At 46.1% G+C, this 20,984-nt stretch overlaps 1 protein-coding gene across 1 annotated transcript in view; it reads right to left on the bottom strand.

The window, feature by feature from the left end:
- The window catches only part of LOC137425824 (1-phosphatidylinositol 4,5-bisphosphate phosphodiesterase eta-2-like), a 368,966-nt gene extending 352,215 nt beyond the window's left edge, over nucleotides 1–16,751 (bottom strand). The window contains exon 1 of the mRNA XM_078775526.1: nucleotides 16,183–16,751. Coding sequence (XP_078631652.1) covers nucleotides 16,183–16,300 — 118 coding nt within the window. The 5' untranslated portion in view covers nucleotides 16,301–16,751. The remainder of the gene's footprint in view (nucleotides 1–16,182) is intronic.
- Between the last annotated feature and the right edge of the window lie 4,233 nt (nucleotides 16,752–20,984).

Here is a 20,984-nt window from a genome sequence, read left to right as displayed (position 1 = left end):
CAGTAATCTCTGTGTGTCTGTGTGTTTGTGTGTTTGTCTGTGACCGCTGTTTCTCGACAACCACGGGTCCGATATACTTGAAACTTGCCAGGTATATTGCTGGGGACCCGAGGATGTGCCTTTTCAAGGTTTCATATTAATCGGACAAGTAGTTACCGAGCTATGGCGATTTCTTTACCAAACTCCGCAAGCCGTTCGCTTTGGACCAAACCATTTCATGTAAATAGAGGGGGGGGATTGTCACCGTACTCGCAAGCCGTTCGCTTTGGACCAAACCATTTCATGTAAATAGAGGGGGGGGGATTGTCACCGTACTCGCAAGCCGTTCGCTTTGGACCAAACCATTTCATGTAAATAGAGGGGGGGGATTGTCACCGTACTCGCAAGCCGTTCGCTTTGGCTTTGCGAATGGACCAAACCATTTCATGTAAATAGAGGGGGGGATATAATTTTAGATATATATATAGTACGGGCATGCCCTCGTGGTGATAATGGTGATGGTGATAATGGTTTGGTAATCAACAGGTCGTATTTCGGGCGTTAACCCTTCGTTGGAGAGAAAGAGGTAAACGCCCAAAATGGCAGCTTCTCCTTGCTTCCCAAGACGGTTAACATACCTCAGGCATTGTCGTGTTCATTTCTTCCATTGTTCGACTACCTGTCCGCCGATGCACGTGACACGATCCTTCACCGGCGTAACTAGTTCTTCATTCTACATCAGGAATTGCCGTCCGCAATCTCGCACCTATCACGTGATGATGTTTCCATACGAAGTTATAAAAACTATCGCCATTTTGAATAAGTCCAGCCGAATACAGCAATTACAACCAGTTGTAGCCTTAAGTTGCGATTTCTCTTAATGTTTTGGGAATTTGTAAAAGAAATGTTGATTTGACAAACACCTGTTTTGGCTGACGTCACAAAAAGAAAGAACCTCCAAGAAGGCACCATAAGAGTGTTGTTCAAGGATGGGGAGATGAAGGAAGAAGCGCTTAGTCTACCTGCACACGACCTTTCACTCACCTGTGTTTCAGTTACAGCCAAATAAAGAGCAATGTGACGCTGTCAGACGTCATCAAGCGGCACCAACTGGAAGTGACGTCCAACTTCCCGAGACGTTCGGTTTTTCACTACAAACTACGAGGACGTGTTGAAAAGTAATGCATCCTATTCTTTTTCTCCAAAGCAGGTAAAGATATTCGAATGAAAAAGCGCAGTCCGCACATTAGAAGTTTCGAGGTTCTGACACTAGATTTCTCAGTGCTACGTCAGTCAAGATGGCAGAGGGCAGCATGTAGTTGTCAGTGCTGTGAAGTGCTGAACATGAGAGTATGGATGACTGACTGGAGATGAGATGACTGGAGATGAGAGTTGGGATGACTGACTGGAGATGAGATGACTGGAGATGAGAGTTGGGATGACTGACTGGAGGTGAGAGTTGGGATGACTGACTGGAGATGAGATGACTGGAGATGAGAGTTGGGATGACTGACTGGAGATGAGATGACTGGAGATGGGAGTTGGGATGACTGATTGGAGGTGAGAGTTGGGATGACTGACTGGAGATGAGATGACTGGAGATGAGAGATGGGATGACTGACTGGAGATGAGATGACTGGAGATGAGAGTTGGGATGACTGACTGGAGGTGAGAGTTGGGATGACTGACTGGAGATGAGATGACTGGAGATGAGAGTTGGGATGACTGACTGGAGATGAGATGACTGGAGATGGGAGTTGGGATGACTGATTGGAGGTGAGAGTTGGGATGACTGACTGGAGATGAGATGACTGGAGATGAGAGTTGGGATGCCTGACTGGAGATGAGAGTTGGGATGACTGCCTGGAGATGAGATGACTGGAGATGAGAGTTGGGATGACTGACTGGAGATGAGAGTTTGGTGACTGACTGAAGATGAGAGTTGGGGTGACTGACTGGAGATGAGAGTTCGGATGACTGCCTGGAGATGAGAGTTGGGATGACTGACTGGAGGTGAGATGACTGGAGATGAGAGCTGGGATGACTGACTGGAGATGAGAGCTGGGATGACTGACTGGAGATGAGATGACTGGAGATGAGAGCTGGGATGACTGACTGGAGATGAGATGACTGGAGATGAGAGTTTGGTGACTGACTGGAGATGAGAGTTGGGGTGACTGACTGGAGGTGAGATGACTGGAGATGAGAGCTGGGATGACTGACTGGAGATAAGAGCTGGGATGACTGACTGGAGATGAGATGACTGGAGATGAGAGCTGGGATTACTGACTGGAGATGAGATGACTGGAGATGAGAGCTGGGATGACTGACTGGAGATGAGAGGTGGGATGACTGACTGGTGATGAGAGGTGGGATGACTGACTGGAGATGAGAGTTGGGACGACTGACTGGAGATGAGAGTTGGGACGATTGACTGGAGATGAGAGTTGGGACGATTGACTGGAAATGAGAGTTGGGCCGACTGACTGGAGATGAGAGTTGGGACAACTGACTGGAGATGAGAGTTGGGACGACTGACTGGAGATGAGAGTTGGGACGACTGACTGGAGATGAGATGACTGGAGATGAGAGTTGGGATGACTGACTGGAGATGAGAGTTTGGATGACTGAGTGGAGATGAGAGTTTGGATGACTGACTGGAGATGAGAGTTTGGATGATTGACTGGAGATGAGAGTTTGGATGACTGACTGGAGATGAGAATTTGGATGACTGACTGGAGATGAGAGTTTGGATGACTGACTGGAGATGAGAGTTGGGATGACTGACTGGAGATGAGAGTTGGGATGACTGACTGGAGATGAGAGTTGGGATGACTGACTGGAGATGAGAGTTTGGATGACTGACTGGAGATGAGAGTTTGGATGACTGACTGGAGATGAGAGTTTGGATGACTGACTGAAGATGAGAGTTTGGATGACTGACTGGAGATGAGAGTTGGGATGAATGACTGGAGATTAGAGTTGGGATGACTGACTGGAGATGAGAGTTTGGATGACTGATTGGAGATGATACGACTGGAGATGAGAGTTGTCTGCACCTTTACGATCCTGAGCAAGAGAGGGTTAATGGAGTCCCGACACAAAGGACCACCAGCCCCGATTTGGCTCCATCACATTGTCATCTTTTCCCCAAACTTAAGGATCGTGGTGCTCGTGGTGCTTGTGCTCGTGGTGCTCGTGGTGAATGTGCTCGGTGCTCGTGGTGATTGACTGTGCACGGTGCTCGTGGTGCTTGGAGGATAACCTTCATGGAGAACATTCTTCTTTTGACAATGATGTCAAGGCCGCTGTGAATCGTTGGTTAAGTCAGCAAGGTACACAGTTCCATTGTGACGTCATCGCAAAACGGCTTGAACGTTGGCAGAAGTGTTCGGACCGCAGTGGTGATTATGTTGAGAAATAAACACACACCATGGGAGAATAATGATCGATGTTATTACCTGTCTGTTTCACGTGAATATTGTTATGAATTTGGGTGGAGGAATATCTAGAGTCAGATAGATCTGTATAGGTAGGTATTCAACTGTCGCGATATGGAATCTACCCTGTAATAAGTTATATGTGTAGTCCGGTTTGTCGGGATAAGCTGTATTGATGTCCCCGCTACGAGGGAGCAGGGCGTGCTAAATAGTCCAGGGATTATGGATAAGATTCCTTTGATCGTCGTCCCCCCTGTCGCCAAACCTTTGTCCCTTATGGCAATGCATGCACATATAAACACTTAGATAGGCCCTTTAGTGCACACAGTAATTAAATCCCCTTCCCTTACATAGAATTTGGAGAACAGGCAAAAAGCCAGGACGGGGCACCGCCGATGGGGCCACAGCCAGCCACGCCACCAGCTGGCCAAGCAGCCAGCCTTGTGGCCAGGCTGGGCACCACGCCCAGGAGGACTGTTGACTGGGCAGGGAGAGGGACGAGCAATACCACCAGCGGGAGGGACTCGGCCAATGGGGGGCGCGCCGAGACTGACGTCACAGGCCAGGTTATAAAAGGGCGCGCGGCACGACATTTTGAGCAGCTCTCCTTGCTGGCAGCTCTGGGTTCTTCGCTGGTCTCTTGCGCTGCACGTCTCTCTTTCTCTCTCTCTCTCTCTCTCCCTTTTTGCCGTTCTTCTTCGTTGGTCTCTTGACGCTACACGACATCTGTTTGTCCCTGCGCTTCTCTGCTTCGTGTGGACGGGTCGCTCGTGGTGCTTGGAGCGGTGCTCGGTGCTTCTGGAGCTTGGAGTGGCGCACGGACCTCGTGGGCAGTCGACGAGGAGCCTGGAGTGGGGCGTTGGCTCGGGCCGAGCGAAGCGGACAAAGGGTTCCTCCGCGCCGGAGTCTGGAGCCGCGTTGAACGGACACTGAACTACGGACAGATAAGACGCACCACATCACCATTACACGACGATTTCCTTTATTTTTGCAATTCAGTCCTGTGTGGCGTATTTGAAGTGAGGTGTGTGGGATCCCAATTTATGCTCTTTATTTATTCATCGTCGCGTTTCATTGTTTCGGGTTCCGTCAAATAAATCATTATTTTTGTACATTAAATCTTGTGTTTGTTCGAGTTCGTTAATTCCCTGCAGGATCGGAGCTGCCGTCGGTTCGCTCAAGGTAAGTGCTTTTGCCACATCTTCCTCTTCCCTTCTTCCTCCCGCGGGTTTATAGCAAAGTCCGTGTTTGATCGTCGCCTCCAGTAAATCCGTTTGGTCCATCCGCGGTCCCTGGTGTTAACCTGGAAGGGATCGCGCGACGATATCTTCACCTTTGGAGAAAAAATATCGGAGGCATTACTTTTCAACACGCTGTCATACGATGTTCAGGGAATTTCGGAAATCTAACAGATTGATGAAATCGGGAAGTGCTTTAGAAATTCCGACAACCAAAGGGCATTAATGTCAGAAGATGAGGTTCTCACACATTCGACATGCACAGAGACCCAAGTGTGGTCACGTTACCCTGCACGTGAGGATAAACAGGTTGTATGTTTGCCCTAAACGAAGCAATGTGGAGTAATGAGCAACCTTTTGCCTAGTGGCCGCACGGCAATTGACTGGTTCTGGAAACGATATCAAGGTGAGCCTAAAGACGGTCAGGAGCAAACGCTCCTAGGATCTTCAAAGGTGTAATGATGTTGATTGTTCTGCCGTCAAATGGCCCGACATCGTTTCTCCATTTTCTGCTTTAAAGGGTGGGCAAGTGGGCAAGTTTGGGACTAAGGAAGAGGAAGTAGGTGGATGGTAATTAACCAAATTGCATTGGCTTGAATAATATTGATCTTAATTTGGTAAAACTGTTTTTATCTCATATATATAACTATTTAAATCTATCCATAGGCTTGGGAGAGTTCATTAATTAATATACAAAATGGTGGAATTTTACCAGATTCCCGTACCTCCTTTTTATGCTATATTTATGCCCATTACTTCCTCTTTTTCCTATCTCCTAAAAACCCAATTCCCTTCTCTCCCTTTTGTTTTCAATCATCTCTTCTCTCTTCTAATTTTCTCAATTGAGCATCACCTCCCCATCCGCACCGCCTCGTCGCATCTAATATGTTGGTGGCCAATTAACCAGCTTTTCTTAACCCTTTCACCTACCTGAACCATGTGTTCAGTCAATGATATTCTGTCTGACCGGGTGATCCGGATTTTCCCAAATGTGCAGTGGAAAATGAGAGTTGGGATGTGGAAGATGAGAATAACCCGAACCCAAACAACACTGACAACCCTGACCCTAACAACCATGACAACCCTAACAACCCTAACCCTAACAACCCTGAAAACCCTGGCAACCCTACCCCTAACTCACAATCCCAACCCAAACCCTGACAACCCCACCCCAAACTAACAATCCCAACCCAAACCCTAACAGCCCTACCCCTAACTAACAATCCCAAACCAAACCCTGTAGTCTAGTAGGAAGACTAGGTCCCCCTGCACCCCCCGGAGATATACTTCTAATCAGTGTTTCTAGATTGGAAATAATGTGTAGAAAATGACTAGCTATGGCCCCAAGCTGAAAAAATGTCCCACATACCATTTTTATGCAAATTACTGCTGCCATTATCAAAAAAACGATTTTTGACATATCTCAGCCAATATTGCAGATAATTGAAAAATGAAGGTGTCTAGACCCATGTTTTGAAGGGCATAGATCATGATAGAACTATTCATAACATGATTACATGTGTCTATGGTATACTAGTATGCTAATTAGTGCTTTATTTACAAAATAATCACAGTTTTACGAAATAATAGACTCATATTAAGGTCCGTCTACACAGACGTTAACACAAAGTTTTATTTTTCTAAATATTACAACTGTCAAAATAGTCCTAGCACTCAATGTGACCACTCTTCTCTTGCTTGTTTTAGATAAACATCATTAGCATTAGTGATTCTACACTGAGTCAGTCATCATCATTTTCATCGAAATCGTCAGAGTCAAACTCTTCTTCTCCTTCCTCTTCCTCCTCCTCTTCGTGCTCTCCTGTGTTCAGAAGATCCACCAGTGAGGTTGGTAGGATGGGACCACTGGACCACATTGGTTTCAACAGTCCTTCATCAGTCCTTATCCATCCTTGCTCCTCATAAGGTTTTGGCTTTTCGATGATAGGTTGATCGGCTCTTTTGTACAATGCTACGCGGTGGTTCACACGCTGGATGTGCGGCTTCAGGGCAGACTGGCATGGAGGAAGGCGAGCCAGATCAACCTTGGACTTGGATGTGAGGGTCTTGTCCTCTCCCACCATTTTTCGTAGCAGCTTGGCACGGACAATGTCCACTGATGACTCGCGACTCTGGCCGTACATCACACAGGTGAATTTTTCTAACTGCCTCTCCACCTCAGGTTTGCTTCGGAACAGGTGCCTTACAGTCACACAGAGGAGAATGTGCTTTGGTAACTTCCATTTTCCATCTGACACTGCACGGCACAGATCTTGTCCAATGGAGAAGACCAGACGCTTCACCTTTTCTGTCTCGATGCCCTCCTTGCCAGTCATTAGCACGCTGAGAAAGCGGACAAGGTCTGGAGGTAGGATGTCTTCAGGATTGAGCTCCATGTCTTCAGCTGTTGGTGGCCATGGTTGGTCTTTACACTCTCTGAAAGCCTGTAGAATACCCTGGCGAAGTTGGAGGGCAACATTTTGGTTCTTGTTTGTGCTTCCGAGTGTGAATGCTCGTGCGAGAGCATTGGAAACTGTTATGTTTGAGCTGTGCACAAGCCAGAAAGAAATGACATCACATTTGTCATGATCAACCTTCGTGAAGTGGATATGCTCCTTGATTGGGTCATTCTGTAGGCGTTTCAGTAGTTTCTCTGACCGATAATTTGAGTTCTCATATCCATTCAGTTTCAGTTCCTCGACATAGAGCAAGCGCAAGGAAGAAAGCTGTAGAACTTTATTCTGCTGGATGACCTGGGTTTGAATGTGTTCCAGTACTGAGTTGAATGCCTTTTCATGGGCGGCTGACATGCAAGCCTGCTCCTTTGGTGCTTCGGCTCTGTGAATCGCACGCTCATAGTTGTAGAATGCTGTGCGGAAAGCTTTAAAACATGACGGATGGTGTTTGGCCTCACATGCAAAGAGGTCTTTGTTTTTCACCTTTCGATGGAGTCGATAGAGACCCATTTTCTCAGCCCGTGTTTCGATTTGCTCCCATGCATTTTCTTTGTTTTTAAAGGATGGGAAGGTTGTAGGCCTCTCAGTATTGCGATGAGCATCTTTGGTCTCAACTTTCTCACAAAATATACACTCTGGCGGGAAGATGGGTTCAGCAGAACCTCCTGGTTTACGAGGAGAGTGATGCCATGATGAGGTTGATGGCCCTGGTTCTGTATCATCTCCCAGACGATGAAAGTGGCGGACAAAGTGCTTATAACACTTGCTGTGATATCCTACTCTTTCTAGGTCATCAGGAAGAGTTGCCGGGATCTGATCACATACTGATTGCATACGACATGGGGAGTCATGCGCCGGTTGAGACGTCTATCCCGGATCTTTTGAAGCAGTTGCAGTTTTTCTGAAGCAGATCCTTTAATTTTACGGAGGGGCGTGAAATCCCCATGATCAGACATGGATGGTACATGAAGGATGCATGTAGGAGGAGAGCTTTGGGCTGCAGGTTCTACACTCCGTTTTCTTTTGGGCATGCTTGCTGTCGATGTCTACCATCACTGTTAAATGACAAATAAGAAATCACGAATGATGTTAAAAGTGCCTGTGAAAGGAGGCTCTGAGTTTTCAGTGAGGTAACAGAGGTTCTGAGTCATGTTCTACACTAGGGTACTTTTTAGCTGACTAAACCATGTTTAGTGGCATCAAAAGTGCTAATAGCTAAAACATCTAAATTCTTCCACACTAACGTTAGCTATCTAGGCCAATGAAACATTGTGCTAAGTTACTGTAGCTAGCTCAGCTGTCGTGCCTCTTTCTGGTTCAATTCATATACAGAAGTCAACAGATATGTCTCATGTTTGGCATTAACAAAAGTTTAAGTTACACCGACATTAGGAACATACTGTACATAGATGAGGCTAGCTTTAACGTTAGCTAACATGGTGCTAGCTGGCTCAGCTGTTATTCTGCCTGTTTATGATTTCATGCAGAAACTGAAGTCAAGAGTGTGAGTAACATTATAGTTAGCATCTTACCTGGCTAGATTGGAGGATGAATACCAAGAACAACACACAGATGGAATGGAAGACTGAACTTTCAACTGAGGTATTCAATAACATCAACGTTACCAATTGATACGAGCGCGCGACATTACCAATTGATACGAGCGCGCGAGCGCGCATGTTACATGGATGGAAATGTAAAATGGCAGCTATAGCAGCACTAATTTGGATCTCTAGTCTGTCATTTCTGCACTGTGATTGGATAACATAAAAAAATATGTTTGGGAGTTAACAGCAGGAGTTGGTAGATTTTACGTGGGCTGGGTGAGAAACCTTTAAATAAGCAAGTGAAAATCTCTCGCAATACAAAGTCAATGGTGGGAAGAAAAGTTGAGTGGTACCAATGTTACTGCCAATGTCCCGCCCCTATGCAAGACTCAGGAGCATCTTGTTGACATTTAACCTTGAAAATACCTGGGTTTAGACCCCTTATGTACCATGTTAAGTTATCTGCAGTATTAACGTATCCTTATCATTTGTAAAACTGATTATTTTGTAATTACAGCATTAATATGCATACTAGTATACCATAGACACATGTAATCATGTTATGAATAGTTCTATCATGATCTATGCCCTTCAAAACATGGGTCTAGACACCTTCATTTTTCAATTATCTGCAATATTGGCTGAGATATGTCAAAAATCGTTTTTTTGATAATGGCAGCAGTAATTTGCATAAAAATGGTATGTGGGACATTTTTTCAGCTTGGGGCCATAGCTAGTCATTTTCTACACATTTTTTCCAATCTAGAAACACTGATTAGAAGTATATCTCCGGGGCGTGCAGGGGGACCTAGTCTTCCTACTAGACTACTGGCAACCCTACTCATAACTAACAATCCCAACCCAAACCCTGACAACCCTGACATCCCTGACAACCCTACCCCTAACTAACAATCCCAACCCAAACCCTAACAACCCTACCCCTAACTAACAATCCCTACCCCAAACCCTGACAACCCTACCCATAACTAACAATCCCAACCCAAACCCTAACAAACCTACCCCTAACTAACAATCCCAACCCAAACCCTGACAACCCTACCCATAACTAACAATCCCTACCCAAACCCTAACAACCCTGTCAACCCTAACAACCCTGACAAACCTACCCCTAACTAACAAACCCAACCCAAACCCTGCCAACCCTACCCCTAACTAACAATCCCAACCCAAACCTACCCATAACTAACAATCCCAACCCAAACCCTGACAACCCCAACAACCCTCACAACCCTACCCCTAACTAACAAGCCCAAACCAAACCCTAACAACCCTACCCATAACTAACAATCCCAACCCAAACCCTAACAACCCTACCCCTAACTAACAATCCCAACCCAAACCCTGACAACCCTACCCATAACTAACAATCCCTACCCAAACCCTGACAACCCTAACAACCCTGTCAACCCTAACAACCCTCACAACCCTACCCCTAACTAACAAGCCCAACCCAAACCCTGCCAACCCTACCCCTAACTAACAATCCCAACCCAAACCTACCCATAACTAACAATCCCAACCCAAACCCTGACAACCCCAACAACCCTCACAACCCTACCCCTAACTAACAAGCCCAACCCAAACCCTAACAACCCTACCCATAACTAACAATCCCAACCCAAACCCTAACAACCCTACCCCTAACTAACAATCCCAACCCAAACACTGACAACCCGAACAACCCTGACAACCCCAACATGCCCCAACCCTGTCGTGCTGGACAACTCCGTGTCCTTTCCTCCTGACAAGGTGGAAAAGTTTCTGTCAACCCTCGACTCTGATTCTGCAACTTGACCTGACGGCATCAGCCCACGGGTCCTAAAATCCTGTTCTTCCGCTCTTTCACTCCCTCTCTCTGTTCTCTTCACCCTCTCTTTTGCTCAAGGTCAACTGCCATCTGCTTGGAAATCAGCCAACATCACCGCTTTGCACAAAAAGGTGCAAAAACAGATCCTAGCAACTACAGACCAAACAGCCTTCTCCCAATTATCAGCAAAGTCATGGAATCCATCATTGCTTCAGATATGAAATCTTTCCTCTTCTCCAATGGCTTGATCTCTGATCATCAATTTGGTTTCAGACCAGGTCATTCTACTCTGGACATGCTGCTTCTGCTGTCTCAACAATGGATGGAGGTCCTCAATGCCAAACAGGAAATTAGAGCTGTCTCCCTCGACATATCACGTGACTTCGATACGGTCTGGCACCCAGCTCTGCTCAGCAAACTCTCCTCCTTTGGAATCCATGGAAATCTCCACGCATGGCTGGCGGACTTCCTCTCTAGTCATCGTCAACGTGTGGCCCTGAATGGGTTTCTCTCATCTGCTCTTCCTGTTCAGGCTGGAGTTCCCCAAGGCAGTGTTCTGGGCCCTGTGCTTTTTCTGGTCTTCATCAATGATCTCTCTGACTCTCTTGAAAATCCTCTCTATCTCTTTGCTGATGACTCCACTCTCTGCTGCTCCATTCCTCATCCCTCAGATCGGCAGTCTACAGCCTCCTCACTCTCTGCAGACCTGGACAAAATCACAGACTGGGCAAACAAGTGAAACAAGTCTTTCAATCCTGACAAATCTCACACTCTTACGATGTCTCTCCGAAAAGACCGACTGGACAACCCTCCCATCTACTTTCTGAATAATCCTCTCCAAGAAGTTCTGTCACTCAAGCTTTTGGGTCTCACTATCTGCCATGATCTTTCCTGGGAAAACCACATTTCCAAGCTGGCCTCCAAAGCCAGTCGCCGACTGGGCATCCTCCGTCGTGCGAAGTCCTTCCTTGGCACACCTGAGCTCCTCACCACATACAAGGCTTTCATCCACAGCTCAATGGAGTACTGCTCTCCCCTCTGGGCTGGTGCTCCTGCCTCACACCTAGCTCGTCTTCACGCTGTTGAAACCAAAGCGTTCAGAATCATTGGAATCTCCCGCGATGACGCTATCTCCGAGGGCCTTTCACTTAATCACCGCAGGCAGGTTGGTGGTCTTTCCGTCTTCTACCGACTCCTCTGCGGCCTTGCTCCCCCAGCTCTCTCTGGGCTCTGTCCCCCAAATATTCCTGCAGGTCGCACAAGATCTGCCTGCAACCCTCTTATGGTTAAACTGCCAAAATCAAGACTCTCTGCTCACCTTCACTCCTTCATTCCTCTTTTCTCCCGCCTCTGGAACAAACTCCCTCACTCTCTTCAATCCCACTCCTCCCTCCAGGTCTTTAAAACGGCTGTTCACCACCATCTCTTATCTTCCCCAATCCAAAACCTTGATCTTTTCTACCCCCGCTAATTTCACCCCAAATCCACTTTTTTGAGGTGACTTTTGACTTCTTTCCTGGAAGTCCTTGGTGTCCTTGCGTTTTATACCTATCCTCCTCCCCCCAGGCCCTCTCCCTCCAAAAACATCTCCCGATGTCCCTGCTCTCAAATGTTGTGTTTGTGTGCTTCCTCCCCTTCTCTCCCCATCTTGTCGACCGCTCCCCTTTTTATATATTTTGTTTGCTTGTTTGTTTGATTTGTTTGTTTGATAAATGTTAGCTCTTTCACGAGCATCGACTCTGTACACCAAAAAAAAACAAAAAAAAAACCCTCACAACCCTAACAACCCTGGCAGCCATACCCCTAACGAACAATCCCAACTCAAACCCTGACAACCCTAACCCAAACAACCCTGACAACCCTAACAACCCGACCCCTAACTAACAATCCCAACCCAAACCCTGCCAACCCTACCCATAACTAACAATCCCAACCCAAACCTTGACAACCCTAACAACCCTACCCCTAACTAACAATCCCAACCCAAACCCTAACAACCCTACCCATAACTAACAATCCCAACCCAAACCCTAACAACCCTACTCATAACTAACAATCCCAACCCAAACCCTAACAACCCTACCCCTAACTAACAATCCCAACCCAAACCCTGACAACCCTAACAACCCTGACAAACCCCAACAACCCTAACAACCCTGACAACCCTAACAACCCTACCCCTAACTAACAATCCCAACTCAAACCCTGACAACCCAAACCCAAACAACCCTGACAACCCTAACAACCCTACCCCTAACTAACAATCCCAACTCAAACCCTGACAACCCAAACCCAAACAACCCTGACAACCCTACCCCTAACAAACAATCCCAACCCAAACCCTAACAACCCCAACCCTAACTAACAATCCCAACCCAAACCCTGACAACCCTACCCATAACTAACAATCCCAACACAAACCCTGACAACCCTAACAACCCTACCCCGAACTAACAATCCCAACTCAAACCCTGACAACCCTAACAACCCTAACCCAAACAACCCTGCAACCCTAACAACCCTGACAACCCTACCCCTAACTAACAATCCCAACCCAAACCCTGACAACCCTAACCATAACTAACAATCCCAACCCAAACCCTGACAACCCTGACAACCCTACCCCTAACTAACAATCCCAACCCAAACCCTAACAACCCTACCCCTAACTAACAATCCCAACCCAAAGCCTAACAACCCTAACCCTAACTAACAATCCCAACCCAAACCCTAACAACCCCACCCCTAACTAACAATCCCAACCCAAACCCTGACAACCCTAACAACCCTGACAACCCCGACAACCCTGAAAACCCTGACAACCCCACCCCTAACTAACAATCCCAACCCAAACCCTAACAACCCTAACAACCCTAACCATACCAACCCTAACCCTAACAACCCTAACCCTAACAACCCTAATCATAACAACCCTAACAACCCTAAGCCTGACAACACTAACCCTGACCACCTTAACCCTAACAATCCTAATCCTAACAACCCTAACCAGAACAACCCTAATCCTGACAACCCTAACCCTAACCACCCTAACCATAACAACCCTAACCCTAACCACCCTAACCATAACAACCCTAACCCTAACAACCCTAATCCTACCAACCCTAACCCTACAACTCTAACAACCCTGACAACCCTAACCCTAACCACCCTAACCATAACAACCCTAATCCTAACCACCCTAACCATAACAACCATAACAACCATAACAACCCAAAGAACCCTAATCCTAACAAGCCTAATCCTAACAACCCTAACCCTAACAACTCTAACAACCCTGACAATCCTAATCCTAACCCCAACCCTAACCCTAACCCTCACTCTAATAACCTTAACCCTAACTCTGATTTTCTCAAATGTGGAGTAGATTTTGATGCAGCTCTTGCGTATTACCAAGTAGATAACGGTAGGCTTTTCCATTGCTCCCTATCCATGTGTTCCCAAATGTCTTCCATGGTATTCACATCAGGAGTATTCATGGTATTCACATGGTATTCACATCAGGAGTCCATGGTGCCTGGGGAAGAAGCAGCAGCCAACACCGTCTCTTCATGGCGGAAGTGGTCCGGGACATGTGGCAAGTTGCACCATATCCTCCTGCAATCACCACGACTACTCTTTTACCATGGAAGCAGCAAGGAATTTTGCAGTATGGGAGAAATTTAATGCCATAAAATAAGGTGCCACTTGCCATATGTCCGGAACCATCGCTGCTTGGACGAGACTAAAATGGCTGCAGATTCCTGCCAGGGCATCACAGAGCACGCCATATGGAACATGTCCGAGAAAGTAGTACGTGAGCGCTGCAACAAAATCTGGTCCACATCCGGTAAAATCCTGATGAACCAATCATCCGGTATAGCACCAAGTTGGACACCTTTATGGGCCGGGAGTTCATAGCTGGGTGGGACCTGTGCCCGGACAGTTTATAGCTGGGTCAGGATTCAGACCCAGGCCAGACAGCCTCGTGGTGAGTGTGCGTACCACTAGGGTCTAGGCCATCCAGCCAGCCTGTGATGCTATCAATAAAATACAATTTGTTTACAATCCAAGGAGTTCATTTTATTCCGGCGGATCACTGTATAAGCCTATAAGGCCAAAGGTAGTTTTGTGAAAAATTCGCATTTGTAAAACTTCACAAAACTTTCCAATTACAGAGCGATACAAACCCAATCCCCCCCCCCCCCCCCACCCTTCCACCACGTTTCAGTTCAATGTATTAAAGGGTATGGGGGAAAGTGCAGGCAACCATGAGTGAGACGGAGGGATGGACACAGAGACAAAAGGACAGATGGAAAGACAGACAGACGGATGGACGGACAGATCCACAGATGGGAAGACAGACAAAAGGATAGCTGGACAGATAGACAGAGACAGGCGAAAGGACAGATGGATAGACAGACAGACAGATGGGATGGACAAACAGACCCACGGACAGGCAGACAGACATACGAAAAGATAGATGGACCGACAGACAGACAGACGAGTAGACAGACAGATTTTTTTATTTTTTTATTTTTTTTGTATACAAGATCGAGGCTCGTGAAAGAGCGAACATTAATCACACAGAAAGACAAACAGACACACAAAACAAATAACATCGGGAGCGGTAGACAAGATGGGGAGAGAGGGGGAAGGACACAAACACAACATTTGAGAGCAGGGACCGAGAGACATGGAGACATCGAGAGAACTGTGGGAGGGAGAGGGCTTTGGGGGGGGCCATGGGAAGGGGGTGGGGGAGTGGGAGAGGTATAAAACACATGGACACTGCCAAGACTTCCAGGAAAGAAGTTGGAATTTCAAACAAGGTGGATCTGGGGTGAATTAGTGGGGGTAGAAAAGATCAAGGTTTTGGATGGGGGAAGATAAGAGATGGTGGTGAACAGCTGTTTTGAAGGATAGATGGACGGAAAGATGCACAGACAGACAAAGACAGACAGACGGACAGACAGATGGACAGACGGACAGACAGATAGACAGCCGGAGAGCAAACCTACATTCCCCTCCGGGTAGGGGACTAATCATCGGATGTCGTTTGTAAGGGACTGGTTCATACATAGTATTTTCCAGGAGAAAACATTCAAATGATGCGAATATGATGATTAAAAAATAAAAACTCAGCCGATTAATTGAAGCTGCCACATCTACCTCATATCGTATATGCCCTCTCTTCCCCACTCCCCGATACGCAGGTCGGTGTGCTGGGACACAGGTGGATGAATGGACTGCAGACCTGAGTGCACACCTGTAACCCAGGCCCGAGGCACAATCATTGTGCATTGTGCTCAAGCTTTCTGTTGTTGGGCCCTAGTGATGCATTCCGATGGCTTAATGATTTTGGAAACAATAAGTTGTACACAATTACATTGCGAAGAGAATAGCGACACACCTTTACAAAAACTCACAGGGCCAATGAAACAATGCGTACAATACAAGGTAATCCTGCCCATACCCTTGACCATTTCGCAATCTCCTAACTTCCTGAAATTGTCAAATTCCTGAGCCAAGTTTGGGTGCCAAGTAAAACGCAGAGCTACAACCATGACTATTTGGGTCGAGCACCTTCAAAACCCCATTAGCCATAAATCTTCAGTAAACTTGCCAACAAATGAACCAGCAAACTCAAGGAGTTTCACCTCGACGTAAGATCCCGCTGACTGCGGATAGACTCACCGGAAAACGCAGAGTTCTCTTCGAGGAAGGAAAACCGGTGATGAGACTTTGTCGGCGGCCCGGTGGCAGGTAGGCATGGACCCGATGGTGCAGCGTGCACGTATCCGTTGCTCTTCATCCTCGAAGATCGAAGACCCGAGGGGACGAGTTAAACCAGAGGACTGGACATCCGAAAGCGCCCTCCGCGGTTCAGCCTCCGCAGCGTCTCAATCCACCAAGAACTCGAACAAAACAAATAAAGCCAAATAGTTTATCCGAGTATTTGTCCCGAAACAACTTAAGTTTGCTCACCTAAAACTTCTGGGGGTGCACTCGGGGAGCTTTGAACGCCCTCTTTGGCAAGGCGCTCATACGAGGGGCAGCGCTCTGACTGGCTGAATGATTGCCATGGTAACCGCAAAAGCCCTAAACAATCGTTTTTCTCTCACATCTCAGTCTGCCTTGACAAAAGCTTCCATTGCGCTGAAAAAAGTACAAGAAACGTGCCACGAATTCGAAAACGAAGATTCCTTTTCTTACTTTCAAGGTGACCTGGGACCTCACCTGACTGATGACGAGTTTGCGCTGTCGCATTGTCTCGCCACTGGAAATCTCAAAATGCTTCCCGTTTAAATTTCACCTTTTAACGGCTTCTCAAGGCTTTCTGGGGTGTGTCAGCATTTCAGACAATGTGACATCCAGCCAAGACCTGTGCCTGGACATGTGGCCTCCCAAGCTGCGTAATTCACATACTTTAATTCATACATTCTGAAGAACGTCAAGTGTACGATTCGAGGGATTTTCTTATTTAAATTTCACTGCAGGTGTATTTGATGCAGTAATTCGATGCAAAACCTTCCAATGAAACAAGAATAGAGAAAGGAAGTGTTACTGAAGCAATCTTTACCTCTGATATCAAAGTTCAACAGAACAAGGGTTGTAAATTCACACAAGACACAAACAACAGGTGTAATGATTAATGGACGCATTACGATGTCGGGTAAGCGGAGTATGGAAATGGATGTCAGCCAAAGTTAGATCTTCGAATTGTGAAAAAATTCTCAAAACTAAGAGGGCACTCAGTTGAGAGCACACCTTCGCTCGGGTGAAGAGTTTACGTTTTGTATCCCACTGATAGGCCGGATAGGGATCCGGATCTTCACCAAAATCGAATCAATTCGTCCTTGTCACACTCCCAACCTACCCCCCAAATCCGTCCAAAACCTTTTGAGATATTCTGCTCACAAACCGGTGGTGGAGGAAACGCTCCGCAGTGTATCCCTGCAAAGACTCGATTGTCTGCAGTATACATATATATACTTATATGTATAGTTGGGGGAAAACATTGGTTGTAGATGGAAAAAATATATATATGCAGAAGGGGAAACACCACCAACGAGCACAGTTACCTGGGAAGACCCTGACAAAGTCCACTCAGTGGTCGAAACGTTGGACGCAAGTCGGTGGATGCGCTGTACTTCCACATTCATTAGAAGGCCATCTGCAGGTAATCTGTACTTCCACATTCATCTGGAGGACATCTGCAGGTAAGCTGTACTTCCACATTCATCAGAAGGACATCTGCATGTAAGCTGTACTTCCACATTCATCTGGAGGACATCTGCAGGTAAGCTGTACTTCCACATTCATCAGGACATCTGCAGGTAAGCTGTACGATCGATGAAGGTCCGTGGACCAAGATATCAATACACTCGGCCATCTTCCAACAAATATCGCCCCAGGAGTTCAATCTCTTTCTTCCGTCTTTCCAAATACATAAGGAAGTACAAACATTGATAAGTCGATTCACACACTCAGACTCAAGAACGAATCCATTTCCAGCACCAAGCAGCAGGATTCTCATTACGTCCGATTTAAGGTGCATTATCACCTGAATGGTTGTGTCACTGTGGGATAAGTGGAGGAGCACAGTGTCATGTTGATGGAGCGGCGAGGAAACAGCATTGTGTGCAAAAACCGCTTCGCCCCAGAGAAAACACTTAAATCCTGATTTACCTGTGTTCGCGGCGCAAAACAATGTGCAGCCCCACCTGGCATTCGTGCAAGCAATGACGTATGTTAGACCAGACGGATTTATGGGAAAAGGCAATTTATAAGCTTCCAGGTGCATTTTTGGGTAAATGTTGGGAACCTCACTTTTAACATAATTAGGGTATGCTGAATTCGATTAACCTGGTTCCCAAGCCGAATTTTCAGTTTTTAATTTTGAGTTTTGAATAAACTGCTGAAGAACTTGGGCATTGGTGAACTCACAGAGGAGACAATCAAATCTGCAGAAGCGTTCATCTGCAGAATATATAATGTGCACAGAACAACCTCTGTTGATTCAGCACGACACATGTTGTTCTCCAAGACCGGTAAACCAGAAGCAATGTCACCGACGAGTGATGCCCTTCATTTCCATTTGATGCGAGTACACTATCAAGCCGTGGAATGGAGAAATGCTCATTGTGCCACACCTGACCTTCCTGCACCTGTGTAAATGGGATGGAAACGTGGTGATTCAGGACGAGAGCCTATTCTGATGTCACCGAGTCCAATCCCAGAAAGTTGCCTCGAGATGATTTGTTGTTCATGCTAGAAGCAATGCAAGACTCGACGCTGTAAATGTCGCTATTCAGAGTTGAGGTGCACCTCAATGTGGGCCTGTCAGCAACAGAGCGATGATCAGACCCCTTGTATGAATTTGATGTAGTTTGGCAAAACAACATGTGTGACCTTCCTGAATGTTTATGCTTCATGGCCATGTATGCTTAATTTTAGAATAAATGATTGTATGAAACATTGTCTTGTTAAAACCATTTCCCATTTTATAGATGTTAGGGTTGTCGCCAACCATAATACGTCGCCAACCATAATATAGACTAGACGAATTTATGAAAAAATGCCATGTATAAGCTTCTAGGTGCATTTTGGGGTAAAAGTTGTAAAGTTAAAGTAAAAGAGCTGCATGTATATACATGATATATAAATGCTTGTTCAAAGAAATTGTCCAAAAATGGCAATTTGGCGGCCATTTTGTTTATACTAATTAGAAGGTCAAAAACTCAAAATTCGGCTTGGGAACCGAGTTAATCGAATTCAGCATACACTAACCATGTTAAAAAGTGAGGTTCCCAACTTTTACCCAAAAATGCACCTAACATTCACATTTCTCAGAAATCCATCGAGTCTATAATGAGGATGAGGAATGGAGTTATTGACATCTATCTATAATTCCAGTAATCTCTGTGTGTATGTATGTATGTATGTATGTATGTCTGTATGTCTGTGACCGCTGTTTCTCGACAACCACGGGTCCGATATACTTTAAACTTGCCAGGTATATTGCTGGGGACCCGAGGATGTGCCTTTTCAAGGTTTCATATTAATCGGACAAGTAGTTAGCGAGCTATGTCCAAAAAACGATTCAACCAATCAGAGACCAGCGAGCTATCACGTGTGCCGAACGTGGCGAACAGACTCTGCCTCGGACGGCACATTTGAGAGCGTATTCATTTATTTCACGTTGGCAAACTATGTTGGCGTTAAACTATGTTTTAAAACTAATTAAAACTACTTTGCGATTCTTTCGCTTTCCTGCGCGTTTGTGCACGCTATGGCGATTTCTTTACCAAACTCCGCAAGCCGTTCGCTTTGGACCAAACCATTTCATGTAAATAGAGGGGGGGGGGGGGGATTGTCACCGTACTCGCAAGCCGTTCGCTTTGGACCAAACCATTTCATGTAAATAGAGGGGGGGGATTGTCACCGTACTCGCAAGCCGTTCGCTTTGGACCAAACCATTTCATGTAAATAGAGGGGGGGGGATATAATTTTAGATATATATATAGTACGGGCATGCCCTAGTAGATAGAAACACCACGACTGGGATGGGGCAAGGGTCTGTTGAAACAGATTTTAAAATTGTAGAGATAGAGAGCATCTAGGACACTCAGTGTAGCGCATACCTCCACCAGGCTCCACTGATAGTGCAAAAAAAAAAAAAAAAAGTGCAAAATTCCACAAAAGTATAAATCCAAGTTGCAATATTGCAATTTATGGAACATTCATGGGGAAGGGTTATGCTAATGTTATCAGTGCCTAATATTTGTTCTCTTTCTCTTAGGATGTGAATAATGGATGAAGTGTGCATTGTGGGCTGGGACAAGGTGGATGAAGGGGGGTGAGGGGGGGGCTGCTGTCAAAACAGGGGATCAGCACAATTACACAGCATCATCAATGCAATTAAGGTAAAACTGCTGTTCACCACCATCTCTTATCTTCCCCCATCCAAAACCTTGATCTTTTCTACCCCCGCTAATTTCACCCCAATTCCACTTTTTTGAAATACCAACTTCTGTCCTGGAAGTCCTTGGTGTCCTTGTGTTTTATACTTCTCCCTCCACCCCCCCCCCCCCCTTCCCACGCCTCCTCCCCCCAAGCCCTCTCCCTTCCACACATCTCCCTGCTCTCAAATGTTGTGTTTGTGTGCTTCCCCTTCTCTCCCCATCTTGTTTTCCGCTCCCTCTTTTTGTGTGTTTTGTTTGTCTGGTTGATTTGTTTGTGAAGTAAATGTTAGCTCTTTCACGAGCCTCGATTCAGTATACAAAAAAATAATAATAATAAATAAATAAATAAATAAGGTATTCGGAGAGGGTCTGCATGTACAACTGGAAAAACATCTTCCAGAAAATGAAAATTTGGCAATTCATGAGCATAAAAAGCTGTGTCGAGATCCACTTCAAACTGTTTATAGAGATAGCTGGGCAAAGGACAGGTTTCACATGAAAGGTGCTCCAAGCGATCTTCATGCACCGGAA

The sequence above is a fragment of the Myxine glutinosa genome, chromosome 4 (assembly GCF_964187855.1).
Source record: "Myxine glutinosa chromosome 4, kmMyxGlut1.1, whole genome shotgun sequence".
Classification (NCBI taxonomy): domain Eukaryota; kingdom Metazoa; phylum Chordata; class Myxini; order Myxiniformes; family Myxinidae; genus Myxine; species Myxine glutinosa.
The sequence above is the reverse complement of the archived record's forward strand: the minus strand, read 5'-3'. Positions and strand labels throughout refer to the sequence as shown.